We start from the raw sequence: 13,088 nt of genomic DNA on the forward strand, positions 1-13,088 counted from the left end.
TATGAGGGTTCCATCATCGCATCTCATGTGGTTTTAGTAGCTTCAAACCCGGTGTTCTCTTTGTTCTGCGAATGGAACCATGTGGCCATTTCTTGAAAAAACATTTGTATGTAATTATTTTAAATGATTTAATAAAAAATATCTTTTAATTTCACCACATAGACTATGATAGAATTAAATTCATAAAAATATTTTTACTAATGGGTTAGTTTTACTTTATGGAGAACTCTAACTATTTCTACTAAAAAATATCTACATTTAATTTTATGATTTTATCTAAAAGTATATGAACTAATAATAAGTCTAAAAAGTTTTATTTTACAGCTAACAAAAGTTTACATGAATTTGTCAGGGAGGACTAAGTTAGCCACTACTGTCCACCATCGCAGCATCAATAACTATGAAATGAAACAGATTCTTCCATCCAATACAGCATTCTATCTCCAAGATTAGAACATTAATGACAATACTCAAAAGGTAATGACACGTATATCGAGTCTAACAAATCCAAAGTCAGTTATATTATCTCTCAAGTAATCAAATGAAACAAACTATTTACTATCTTAAAACATCTCTTAACAAACCCTAGTTATTAAAAAAAACAGATATGAAATTACCATGTCCATTTTCACGAGAACTGAGAGTTCCATCTTCACATCTCTTACGTGCACAATTTTTGCTTAAACAAAAAAATAATGGTACTAGATTATCATGCTTTTGAGTTTTGACAAATTACTTATTATAATGACTATTAGAGTTTTGTAGTGTCACCATACAATGTAGATTCTAGAATACACAACTATATAAGAAGGGGTTAGTGGGAGTGGAATTTAAGTAGAGTTGGTTGATTGTAAGAATCAAGAGATTTGTTAAATTTTTAAAGAATTGTAAAAAGTTTTCATATTTAAAAAGTTTATCAAAATATGCTAGCATAGTGATTTTAAGAATCAAGAGCTTATATGCAAAGATTTGTGGACTTTTGTTTTATGAGTAAAAATAAAATTGTTTAGAATTCAAGTTCCAATAACATTAGATTCGATAGAATTATAGAATCATTAAAAACTAATTTTTTTGAATAACCAATAATACTAGATTTGGATAAAAGGTAAGAATCCATTAGCCAATAACACTAGATTTTAAATTTTTTTAACAAACAATTAATTTATTTTTTTGTTAAGGTAATAATGATATTTCTTGTAAATTCAAAACATTAATCTGTTCATTACAAATTATAGTATGGAACCTAAAAACACTATAAACTTTTAAAAGAAGGCTTCCAAAACGAGTATTTTGTAGAATGTGATCAAAGATAATTACTGCTAATTATCATAAGATTTATGCATGATCTTTTCAATAATACGTGCATTCCACCAAGTTCATTACTCATTTCCATAAAAATATAGTGAAAGTCTTTAGTCCAAGATGGGAAAGCTCATCACACAATCTTAATCTTGAGATGTGTGTTGACATTACAACAATTTCTTGAGCAATGCTAATATGTCAATCCTTGAACAAGCACCAACTACTACCAGGTGAAACCTTCACTCCTCTATCTCTCATCTCCATTCTAAGCCTCTCTGCCTCTTCTTGTCTTCCAACACTCATATATATCTTCCCCAACAACACATAATTCGCTGGATTCTCCGGCTCTATCTTCCACAGTTCCTTTGCAGCAATCTCCGCAAGCTCAACCTCCCCGTAGTTCCTACACGCTCCAAGCAGAGCCCCCCATGTCTTAGCCGTTGGCTTCTCAGGCATAGCTTGAATCACTTTGTAAGCTTCTTCAAACCTCCCCACTCTGCTTAAAACATCCACCAAACACGAGTAATGGTCCTTGCTTGCACTCAAACCGTAACCATCCTGCATCCTCTTAAAGTAACCAATAGCCTCATCAGCTAACCCAGCGTGACTACAGGCCTTCAGCACGTTCAGAAACGCTATGTCATCAGGTCGTACTTTAGCAGATTCCATTTCTTGAAATGCTCTGAGGGCGGATTCAGCGTCACCGTGAAGCGCATAAGCAGACACCAAGCTACTCCAAGCAACCACATCCCTATCAACCATGCTCTCAAACACCAATTGCACGTAATCAATGCTTCCGCACCTCCCATACGCCTCTACCAACCCGCTTTTCAACTGCGGGTGCGGCTCAATCAGATTCCTAAAAGCATATGAATGAATCTCTTTTACCAACCGAAACGCCCCGATGACAGAACAAGCTGATACTAGCGCAAGAAGAGTAATCAAAGTAGGCTTGAATCTAAACTCAACCATCTTCCTATAGAATCCAATTGCTTTATAAGACCCATCCTCTGTACTCACTAAACCCTTTATGATAGCATTGAAAGAAGACTCATTTGGCATAACATCCATCGCCTCATACAACTCGACAGCTTCCCTGATGTTTCCACGATGCGTGTAATGCGAAATCATCGCGTTCCAGACAACAGCGTTCCTCTGGGGAATTTCGTCGAACAGTTTGCGAGCGTGAGAAACAGAGACGCATTTACCATACATATCGAGTAGAGCGGATCCCACGAATGGGTTTGAGAGAAAGTTAGATTTGAGGGTGTGGGCATGGATGGATTCGCCGAGGGCAGGACGGAAGGCTGCAGCGCAGGATTTGAGGGCGAGTGAGAAGACGTGTGCGTCGAGAGGTAAGGCGAAAGAAGATTGCATTTGGCGAAAGAGGTTGAGAGCTTGCTCATGGTTTCCTTGGTTCGCGTAAGAGCTTAACTGTTTAGTGAGAGTGATCAGTTTAGTGTAGTTCGAAGCGTACGAGGATGACATGGAGATGATGGACCTTTTTGGGTGTTTGCTTCAAAGGAAAGCCACTAATTACGTAAGTTCCCGCCTTTTAAACCAAATATAACAGCTACTTAAAGGTTTGTTTAGACTTGTAAATTGTGTTAACAACAAAGTCGTTGTAGTATAGTGGCAAGTATTCCCGCCTGTCACGCGGGTGACCCGGGTTCGATCTCGGCAACGGCGTTCATTATTAATCATAACTGAGTTAATTTAATTTACCACAAAAATTTGGCATACAAAACCAAATAAAACATGCTTTTCACACACATCAAAATGCTTCACAGATACAGTTTCATCCACACTGTTGCCCTCGCCCACGTCCAAACCGACCCCTACAACTATCTCTGCCACGACCATGGTGGCCCCTTTCCCCGCTCAGAAGACTTCCCAGCGTTAAACCCTTGAGACTGTGGCCTGTTATTGTTCAGCATTTGGAACTGAGGGTTCATAGGAAACTGCGGTTGCATTTGGAAATGTGGGTTCATTGGAGACTGTGGCCTGTTGTTGTTCAGCATCTGGAACTGAGGGTTCATTGGAAACTGCGGTTGCATTTGGCACCGTGGGTTCATTGGAGACTGTGGCCTGTTGTTCAGCCATTTGGAACTGAGGGTTCATAGGAAACTGCGGTTGCATTTGCAACTGTGGGTTCATTGGAGACTGTGGTCTGTTGTTCAGCATTTGAAGACCTTGAGAAGCCAACAGATTAACAATCAGCTCATTCAGTAACTGCGGTGGCTGAATACCACGACCCATCCCAAACGGCTGTTGGTTGAAACAGTTCTGACCAACTAATGCAGGCCATGGCGCTGTAGCCTGTCCTTGAAAAAAATTTAAGCCACCCGGTCCAGCAGGCATTGGCAACTGGGCACCATTGAACTGTGGTCGGAACATCATTTGATTTTGCATTGCCATCATAGGTCTCTGCATTGGTGGTGGTAGATTGGGAATTGCAATCTGACTAGGCATAGGAGGAAACTGATGTGAGTTCTGCTGATTACTCTGGGGTCTCCATCCTCCACCGTTTGGAGGAAAACCCACCATCTGAGGTCGTGGCTGATGGTTCGAAACCGGATCACCCATTTGAGGATCAGAACGGTTGGAGGATAAAGAACTAAACCCACGGTTCTCTGTCCATTCCCCTGAGTCATTGCTTGTAGACGTTCCGAGATCATTGTTTTTCTTCTTCTTGTTTCTTGCGTTACCATCTTTTTGGTCATCCATCATCCCTCTCTTTTCCATCTTCTGCATTTTTATGTATTCGGCTTCTTTCTCATCATCTGAGAACTCAAGCTCCTCTGCTACCTCCTCGTCGTTATCTCCTGATGCATCGTAACCTTTCTTCTGCAGTTCCTTGATATTGAGAATATGCTGAGCGTACTCAGCAACGAATGAGACAGGTGTACCTTCACTAACCCCCTCCGGCACTTCGTTTTCTGAATTGAACCTCACACTATAGTAAGGGCACTCAACTTGTGCAAAGATCTCATCCACCAGTCCCAATGGCGTTCTTCTTTCACTTATCCATAGGATAGAACCTTCGGCCAAAGGACTATGCTTTTCCATTCCCTCCACTATTACTTGTGTCAGTGGTGTGCTCAGTACCTGGAACATCAGAAATCACAATGGTTTTAGGTTTAGCAAGCAATAGCGCACAGGTAGAGTTTATTTTATGATACCGAAAGAACAACTCCAACAGGAAGCATGACATGATGTGGTTCCAAAGTGACATCCACAGGTGGAACTGGAGGAAGCTCCTGCAAAAGTTAAAAAGGGTTTGGAGTTAGCAAACAGTTAACAAAGGCTTAGAGACAATAAAAAGAACTCAACCACTAACAGCTATGATTATGAAATGTGAAATGCTGAAGGATAGGTACCTTGAGCTCATTATTTATCCTTATAGGTTCATTTGTTTGCCAACCAAGGTCCTCATCCTCATCATTGCTCCAAGCAACCATCTCATTCACATCATCTTCTTCAGCCTCATGCTCCTCATCTACACTCCGTATCTCACCCTCTTCAAGTTCTTCTGCCATATCATCCTCTTTCCCCATCACCATCTGATCTTCAAACTTCTTTTCCTTATTACTTTCTTCCTCATCAATGCTACTACTAGCACTAGAGCTGGAAGAAGAGCTGGAGGTTTCGCTCTCAGACTCAGCAGAACTAGTTTCCCCCTTGTCATCTTCCATTGGCCTAGAGACCTTAGAAACAACAGGTTCTGACTCTTTCACAGCTGGTTCAGCTACCCCGCCAAAATTTGCAGACATGCCACCACAAAGCAGAGGCTTTACATCAATCACCGACTCAGAACTAATCGAGCTCACTCCAGAAACTCCACAACAAAGCTTGGACGTTACCTCAATGGACTCAGACACAAGCGTACGCGTTTCCTCGCTAACAGTAACACCTTCTTGACCAATCTCCATGTGTTCCTCGAAGAAATCAAAGTCCGTATCCTCTAAGCTAAACTCCTCCTCAATATTCGAGTTATTACTCCCCAACCAGTTGGAGGAATCGAAATCCAGATAGGAATCAATGGGAGGGAAATCCTTGATAGCTTCAACAACAGGTAGCTCCTCTTCTTCCTTAAGGCCGGGTTTAACGGCAAATCCAGACATGGTAAGAAGAGAGAGCACAAAGATGACTGTGGGCGGCTAAGACGCGCGGCCTTATCGGAGGTACGTTAGGGTTTTAAGAGCAGAGCCTCCTCCTCCGTTCCTCTCTTTTTCCATCTTTCCATTTGTTCGTCTTTTTCTGTTACTATACTTTTGATCTTTAATGTTTTTTTTTATTTTTAAATTTGAATAATATTATATAGTTTCACAGTGTTAATATGACATTCCTAAATAGTAAATAATAATATACATTTCTTCACCGGCGATAGTGGCGTTTCCGATGAATCTCATACTCAAGCGCCATTTCAGCCAACGTCTCACGCCGTTAGTTAACGTTTCAGCCTCTTCTCCGACGAAACAGTCTCGGATTTTGGAATACTGTAAACGGGGTCGTCTCACTGACGCCATTCGGATCCTAAACACAACGCTCTCGTGTGATATCTCCGCGAAACCCAATCTCTACGCGGCTCTCCTGCAAACATGCACCAAAGTCTTATCCTTCACCCACGGCCTTCAGTTCCACGCCCACGTTGTCAAATCGGGCTTAGAGACGGACCGTTACGTTGGAAACAGTTTGCTCGCTCTCTACTTCAAGCTGGGACATGATATGAAAGAGACGCGGAGGGTTTTCGACGGGATGTTCGTCAAAGACGCCATCTCCTGGACTTCGATGATGTCTGGATACGTCAGAGGTAAAGAACACGTCAAGGCGCTTGAGATGTTCGTTGAGATGGTGGTGAGTTTTGGTTTTGAGCCCAACGCGTTTACGTTGTCTGCCGCGGTTAAGGCTTGCTCTCAGATCGGAGATGTCAGGCTAGGGAGGTGCTTCCATTGTGTTGTCATCGCTCGTGGTTTCGAGTGGAACCATGTTATCTCCAGCACGTTAGCCTATATGTATGGTGTAAATCAAGAACCCGTTGATGCACGCCGCGTGTTCGACGAAATGCCTGAGCCAGATGTTTTTAGTTGGACAGCTGTCCTCTCTGCGTATTCTAAGAACGACTTGTATGAACAGGCTTTGGGGCTTTTCTACGTGGTGAATAGGGGGAAAGGGTTGGTGCCTGATGAGTCTACGTTTGGGACTGTTTTGACGGCTTGTGGTAACCTGAGGAGGGTGAAGCGAGGGAAAGAGATTCACGGGAAGCTTATTACTAATGGGATTAGTAGCAATGTGGTTGTGGAGAGTAGTCTTTTAGATATGTATGGTAAATGCGGATCGGTACGGGAGGCTAGGCAAGTGTTCAATGGGATGTCCAAGAAGAACACCGTATCATGGTCTGCTTTACTTGGGGGATACTCTCAGAACGGAGAGCACGAGAGAGTTATTGAAATGTTCAGGGAAATGGACGAGAAAGATCTCTACTGTTTCGGAACTCTTCTTAAGGCTTGTGCTGGTTTGGCAGCTGTAAGACTTGGGAAAGAGGTTCACGGACAGTACGTTAGGAGAGGCTGTCGTGATAATGTGATTGTGGAATCGGCTTTGGTTGACTTGTATGGAAAATCTGGTTGCGTTGATTCTGCTACTCGTGTGTACTCCAAAATGACGATCAGGAACATGATAACGTGGAACGCAATGCTATCTGCGCTAGCTCAGAACGGAAGAGGTGAAGAAGCTGTCAGTTTCTTCAATGATATGGTCAAAAAGGGGATAAAGCCTGACTACATAAGTTTTATCGCGGTTCTCACCGCATGTAGTCATACGGGTTTGGTTGAGGAAGGACGAAACTACTTTGCGATGATGACTGAGAGTTACGGGATTAAACCAGGTACTGAGCATTACAGTTGCATGATTGACCTTCTAGGCCGTGCTGGTTTGTTTGAAGAAGCAGAAAATATGTTGGAGAGAGCAGAGTGTAGAGATGATGCGTCTCTATGGGGTGTTCTACTTGGACCTTGTGCTGCAGATGCGGATGCCTTGGCTATTGCAGAGCGGATTGCAAAGAGAATGATGGAGTTGGACCCAAAATACCATATGAGCTATGTGCTTCTGAGTAACATGTACAAGTCGATAGGTCGCCATGGTGATGCACTCAAGATTCGTAGGTTGATGGTGAGAAGAGGAGTAATTAAGACTATTGGACAGAGCTGGGTTGATGCTCATTAGAAAGCTATAGGTCCATATCTTTCTAGAGATCTTGCTTTATGCATTCATGAAAAGATTGTTTTTAGTCACACAATTTTGCCTTGAGGTCTCCATGTAGTTGATTTAGTCTTTACAAAGTAATTCAAACAAAAAAAGATTGCCAGCCTGAACTTTGCAGAGAAAGGGGTTTGTGTGGAGAAATCAAGATTTGACCTCAAGCCACCATTTGATACATTCTCCAGTGAGGAGTGTTGTCTTTATAGTGCACGCATCAAGGTTGATTTTGCAGCTTCACGCTTCATCTCTGCAGCTTTGCCACTCCCTCGGAAGTATGCATATACTTGCTGAAAATCGAGTATTGCACTTCATGGTTTAGAGAAACAGACAAGTTATAGTGTTGATAAATTTGGGAGTAAGAAGAAGTTTGAAACCTGTATCACCCAGATATTGAGGAGTGTTTCGACACAGAAGAACCCGGCTCCAATGAAGTACATTATCTGTGGGGGAGAAAAAAGATGGTAAGACTGTCGCAAGCAAGCTGAAGTTAAGTACTTGTGAAGGAGCAGAAGTAATACTTACACCGACCGCAGCATTAGTAGTTAGAAGCTCAAGTGCTGGCAAGAAACCTCTGTCCACAAAATCAACAATATTTGGAATCAGACGGGACTTCATTAGAGGCTGGAAAGGTCTTATATAAGAGAATTGGGTAAAGAAGTTCAAAGAAAAAGGCTGATTCAGTAAACTCTTACGTGAGAGACTTTCCTTGAAAGATGACTGGTGGAGCTACTGCAGCAAAGCCGCAGAATGCGATGTGAAACTGAAAAGTGCAAGACAGTGTAAACATCAAAAGCTTAGTGTCTTTTTTCATGGCTTCCTGAGAAACCTCTGATTCAGAGGAGCATCTACCATTGGGGATACGATTTAACTTACCACGTAAAAGAAGAAAAAAGCTCCAAACTTCAGGGCACTATCAGTTCTGCAATAGGTAACGTGTACACATTGTATTAATGTTTAATATCTAAGAGATCCTATCCTGAACTTTACAAATATAGCTGATTTTACCGGGTAGCTCGGTAAAGAGGACGATACCATAAGACGTAAGCCCCAGGGACCCCAGCAATGAAGTAGATGATTGACATAAGCCATATAGTGGGACCTGATAACATTACAATCACATGAGTCAACATGACAAGAGGTAATAGCTAATATGAATCTGATCATTTTAGGTAGTAAGTAACCTTCTCCTTTGATCCAAGCTACAGTTACTGCCACAAAATTCCACAAGAGACTTCCTACTAATCCTGCATAGTTACAATAGTTTTAGTCTATTAACTTTTGTCTGTTACATATCCAGGACTTGTCAATAAAGTGGCCTTTACGTTACCTAACAGTGTGGTGAATGCGACATATTGGATCTTCTGTAGATGAAGCGGAATCTCATTTGGAATGTCATTATGAATTAAAGGGAAAAACTCGGGCCAATTCTTCTCCTCAATGACTACTCCAGCTGCCAAATCAACCGTATCAGGTTAGCTAACAAAAAATACCCTAAAAGGCTCATTGGAAGATGTAGAAAAAACAGATATAGAAGATTGTCTACTTCGCGCAATTGCATCTTCTCTTCTTTTAAGCTCCTGCATTACGACAACAACAAGTAGACTGATCAATACATTTCACATGGAAACTGTAGGTCACATGGAAGCCAGAAATAACCTGCTCTTTCCGCTTCAGTTCGTTCTCTTTAGCCTGGAGTTCCATCTCTCTAGCTCGAAGATCCTTTAAACAGAAACAGCGAGAATGAGATCCTCGGTTTCATTCTAACCAGATTTTGAGCAAACACTGTTAAGGCAAAATGCAGAAGGTATTGGTACCTTGCCGGAATCCAAAGGGATATCAACGGTTGCACCACGATCATAAGGTTCCGGTGGAAGCGGCTTGAGGTATGAGTTGTTTGCTGGAGGAACATTTGTATAATTCTACAACATTATAAAGTCAGAGATCAAAAGGGTAAGCTTACAGAACAATCAGTCATTGGTTCTTGATTCAAGTAACAGAGCTCTTTACCGCGAAAGGATTGATCTCTTCATCAGCAAATGGATTAGGATCATGTCGTGCCATCTTTGAGATCGTTTGTCTTTATCAAATCAAGAAATGTATTTCAAGAAAAGAAAGAGTTTTGGAGATTGGGAAGGTCGTTGACAGAAATCGAAAATGCGGAGAAAGTGGTTTCCAATGAATGGCTACTTTGTAGAGAGAAAGCAAAACTAATGGCATATGTGCGCGCCAGAGAGATCCAAGGCATTTTAACGGCTTCTCGCTTCGTTTTGTAACCAATTTGTTTTTTTTTTGGTCCGGTTTAGTAAATTTTCTTCGGTTTTGTAACTTGTAATGCATGAACACGTGTACTTTTAACGACCAGTGAGTTAACTAACCGTATAAACCAACTTGAAAGGTTTGAATCCGAACTTTGAGGTTAGTGGCTAGGATGTCACATGTCACAACTTTGCATGTAACAGCTTTGACAGATCATTATGTTGTTAGTTTATCACTACATTATCTCAAATATTCAATAGAGCTTATAGCCTTACACTATATTAAAAGGGCGACAACCAAAAAACTAATTATTAAATCCACTATTATAATGTTTAGTCTGAAACATGTTTACATGTATTAATATCTTCACACGCTGCATCAAGAATCACACCCATTGGTTAACTAACCGTATAAATCTACCATTTTTACGTAGACAATTATGTCTTGTTTTTAACAGACCTGTGCGGCAGTGACATTCGTCATATTGTACTCGAACATTATCTTTTGTTAAAGTTATGCGAAGCAGCAGATATCATATGGTCCCATGGTCTAGCGGTTAGGACATTGGACTCTGAATCCAGTAACCCGAGTTCAAGTCTCGGTGGGACCTTTTTAATTCATTGCAACAACATTTTTTCCCAGTTGTGGTTTTTCACAGTTTCGAGGCAAGAGACAAAGACCTAAGATATTTACAGTTTATGAAATGATGAGCCCATTGAATCCTCCCAATGCTTAAGAATAGATGCAACCATAAGGACCAAAACTCAATTCTTGAAAACAATAAAAAAATCATGTCTCAAGTCTTTGGTTTAGTCTCCAGAGAATCTGGGGAGCTGAACAAGTGAGTTCTGTTCTCCTTCCGTCCCTTTCTCCTCTGCATTCACATTACCGCATCTGTTGTTATCTACTGATGATGACCTGACCGTAGCGTTTCTCTGAAGACACGGCTCTCCTCTCTGGCTTTCATCTGATTCTACTGAAGAGGATCTTTGTTCTTCGTAATCTGACGACTCTGAGTCCATCTTCCCGTCAAGAAACAAACACACAACTGCACAATCGTCCATTTTCGAAGTCGGGTACTTAAGTTTCCATTCGCGTGAAGCTGAATCCACCACTAGCCTAGCTGCTGATGCTCTGCTTGAAGCTGACGCCACGACTTCAACCACTTCTTCGTTGCTTAGCACATCCCATACCTATTCAAAACAAAGCTTGAGTAAAAGCAATTCATCTAGAAAGTCTCAGAAAGAGTTTCAGGGCTTTACTCCATCTGATGCCAAGACAATGAACTGATCTCTATCAGTAAGAAGACGGTGAGAGAAGTCGGGTATTGATATTACACCGTAGTCCTTCACACAGAAATCACCAAACGCCCTAGCCATGGCTAGTCCAGGAGCGTTATCAAATGGTAGCCAGACTCGTGGCACCTCTGGCTCGTCTTCGAGCGCAAACACACGACCTTTACACTGCTTGATCCTCTCTTCTTCCCCTATCAGAACCAAACCAGTAACAACATTCCCAAAAACTCAGCCAAAATAAAAGTAGAGTTGAAAGCAAATATGGCAAAGCATTTATACTTGGTAAGTCAGGCTTCAAGTCAACTGTTAGCTGAACTGCAACCATTGAATCATTGCTGTCTTTGGATCCAAGTATCGCCCGAGAGTCCCCAATGTTTCCCATGAACAGATGTGACCCCTGAAGCAATCAAACCAATACTTAAGAATGGAACACAACGGAAACAAAGAGATGTTTTGTTGTCAAGCTTACCTGCTTAATGACTGTAACGGCAGTGCTGCCGCTGCAGAAGCATTCTACATTAGGATGTGATCGAAGTTCCTTATCCATAGCATTGAATGATTTCAAGAAAGCTTCTTCCCACAGGAGCTTCAGTTTATCCTCCTCACTAGCTTCTTGGCTATCAGATTTGCTTGTGGATCCGTTTTGCTTAGACTGAATCGAGTGCATGAAAGAGAGCAACCTTACAGGCAATGACTCTCTCACTTTACGAGAAACAAGGTGACCGTTAGGACCGTGCCCATCAAAAACACCGCAGAATGTCATATCTTTCGACATAAAATCCTACAAAACACACACACCAAATCCTTCTTACTAATGGAGATGGACACACAAAACACCATTGAGTAAGAAGAAGAGAAGAAGAGACTCACTTGCCAGACGATCATGGAGTCCTGATTAACTCCCTTGCGTCCCTGTTGAGTGAAAACGCAAGAACTCTTGCTCTTTCCGCTGCTGGTGATCCTATTAGGAATAGAGACCAAGTCATGAAGTGAAACGATGCGGCCTGAGAGCGTTCTCCTCCCCATTTTGCTCCCACAGCATCCCATCCCGAGACGCGGACGATAGATAGTCTCTTCATTGCTCTTGGACACACAACCTCCCATTGGTCAATGCAATCTGATCGCAGAGAGATTGTGAAAAAAAAAAGACGAAAAGACTCCTCCTTATGTACCAAAACCAGATCCCTGATGTAAATGCTTTACCAACACATTTGGTCAAACCAAGGAGCTTTCACACAAGGAATAAAATACACTCCGTGTGCAAAACCTTTTCTTCAAATCTTGGTCAATGATGATGCATATGATGGACCGTGAGCTGAAAAAAATTGCAGGAAAAATGATTTAGAGAATAGTTTATAGCAAAGATCCAAAAAGAAGAAAAGCTAGACACCAACAAGTCATAAAAGAAGAAAACCAAAGCATGTGATCTTTGCAATATAATAGTATATTACAAAAACAGTCTGTCCTAATTGTTTGTCATTGGACCACCCTTAAGACTCTTTTACTGTTCCAGTTCACTAACCCTTGATAATAAGTTAAGACATCAAAATAAGGCATACAAATCAAGAACATAGAGTTTTCCAAAATATGTGTTATGAATCCAGATGAACAAAGAGTGTTCTAAAATCATGAAACGAGTTTCAATGCAAGTGTTTTGACCCCAAACCAAACAAAAAAATAAGGCAAGAGAGAGAGGGAACAATATTTCAAGAATCATGGTGTGGGGGTGTTAAGTGCTTTTGACCAGATTTATTCACAAATGTTTGTAAAGAAGATTCACTTAACCATCTACTTACTACATTGATCATTTCTCAAAAAATCACTCATCATAATAATTTACATTTCTCAGTGAGAAACAAACCCCAAAAGCCTAATCTGAGTAGTGAGAACTAACTGATGACGCCAAAAAGGGATTATCTTTAGATAAGCTTTTACATATAAATATCATAAACTGTGAACCCCCCCCCCCCCCCC

General features: G+C 41.3%; 5 protein-coding genes, 1 long non-coding RNA gene and 1 other non-coding gene across 9 annotated transcripts in view; 3 read left to right on the top strand and 4 right to left on the bottom strand.

Moving 5' to 3' along the window:
- Positions 1–1,365: 1,365 nt before the first annotated feature.
- On the bottom strand, positions 1,366–2,860 carry LOC106307437 (putative pentatricopeptide repeat-containing protein At1g03510). Its single transcript, XM_013744398.1, has one exon. The coding sequence runs from the start codon at positions 2,788–2,790 to the stop codon at positions 1,501–1,503; it is 1,290 nt and encodes a 429-aa protein (XP_013599852.1). The 5' UTR covers positions 2,791–2,860; the 3' UTR covers positions 1,366–1,500.
- Positions 2,861–2,986: 126 nt separating this feature from the next.
- On the bottom strand, positions 2,987–5,559 carry LOC106307436 (H/ACA ribonucleoprotein complex non-core subunit NAF1-like). Its single transcript, XM_013744397.1, has 3 exons — positions 4,683–5,559; positions 4,485–4,562; positions 2,987–4,410 (listed from the first exon to the last, which is right to left on the bottom strand). The coding sequence occupies exons 1-3, from the start codon at positions 5,424–5,426 to the stop codon at positions 3,226–3,228; spliced, it is 2,007 nt and encodes a 668-aa protein (XP_013599851.1). The 5' UTR covers positions 5,427–5,559; the 3' UTR covers positions 2,987–3,225.
- A 98-nt stretch (positions 5,560–5,657) lies between these two features.
- Positions 5,658–7,662, top strand: LOC106307959 (pentatricopeptide repeat-containing protein At1g03540). The gene has a single exon (XM_013745059.1). It carries the CDS (start codon positions 5,704–5,706, stop codon positions 7,525–7,527), a length of 1,824 nt encoding a protein of 607 aa, XP_013600513.1. The 5' UTR covers positions 5,658–5,703; the 3' UTR covers positions 7,528–7,662.
- Positions 7,663–7,747: 85 nt separating this feature from the next.
- LOC106307960 (secretory carrier-associated membrane protein 2) lies at positions 7,748–9,659 on the bottom strand. Of its 3 annotated transcripts, XM_013745062.1 has the most exons (12): positions 9,571–9,659; positions 9,378–9,482; positions 9,220–9,282; positions 9,107–9,140; positions 8,891–9,013; positions 8,745–8,807; positions 8,569–8,662; positions 8,437–8,482; positions 8,256–8,323; positions 8,086–8,134; positions 7,938–8,003; positions 7,748–7,850 (listed from the first exon to the last, which is right to left on the bottom strand). In XM_013745062.1, exons 1-12 carry the CDS (start codon positions 9,622–9,624, stop codon positions 7,764–7,766), a joined length of 852 nt encoding a protein of 283 aa, XP_013600516.1. In that variant the 5' UTR covers positions 9,625–9,659; the 3' UTR covers positions 7,748–7,763. The 3 variants fall into 3 exon arrangements, with proteins under 3 accessions (XP_013600516.1, XP_013600515.1, XP_013600514.1); XM_013745061.1 differs by having other exon boundaries at positions 7,752–7,850; positions 7,938–8,134; XM_013745060.1 differs by having other exon boundaries at positions 7,768–8,134.
- Positions 8,133–9,419, top strand: LOC106307961. Its single transcript, XR_001263438.1, has 4 exons — positions 8,133–8,491; positions 8,559–8,701; positions 8,861–9,034; positions 9,197–9,419. It is a non-coding gene; the product is annotated as an uncharacterized LOC106307961 (long non-coding RNA).
- A 698-nt stretch (positions 9,660–10,357) lies between the features above and the next one.
- TRNAQ-CUG lies at positions 10,358–10,429 on the top strand. The gene has a single exon. It is a non-coding gene; the product is annotated as a tRNA-Gln (tRNA).
- The window catches only part of LOC106307487 (probable protein phosphatase 2C 1), a 3,766-nt gene continuing 1,073 nt past the window's right edge, over positions 10,396–13,088 (bottom strand). The window contains exons 2-6 of the mRNA XM_013744464.1: positions 11,985–12,429; positions 11,584–11,895; positions 11,394–11,511; positions 11,082–11,305; positions 10,396–11,012 (exon numbers count right to left, since the gene is read on the bottom strand). Of these exons, the coding sequence (XP_013599918.1) occupies positions 10,629–11,012; positions 11,082–11,305; positions 11,394–11,511; positions 11,584–11,895; positions 11,985–12,218 (1,272 nt within the window). The 5' untranslated portion in view covers positions 12,219–12,429 and the 3' untranslated portion in view covers positions 10,396–10,628. The remainder of the gene's footprint in view (positions 11,013–11,081; positions 11,306–11,393; positions 11,512–11,583; positions 11,896–11,984; positions 12,430–13,088) is intronic.

This window comes from Brassica oleracea, chromosome C8 (genome assembly GCF_000695525.1).
Source record: "Brassica oleracea var. oleracea cultivar TO1000 chromosome C8, BOL, whole genome shotgun sequence".
NCBI classification, from domain to species: Eukaryota; Viridiplantae; Streptophyta; class Magnoliopsida; order Brassicales; family Brassicaceae; genus Brassica; species Brassica oleracea.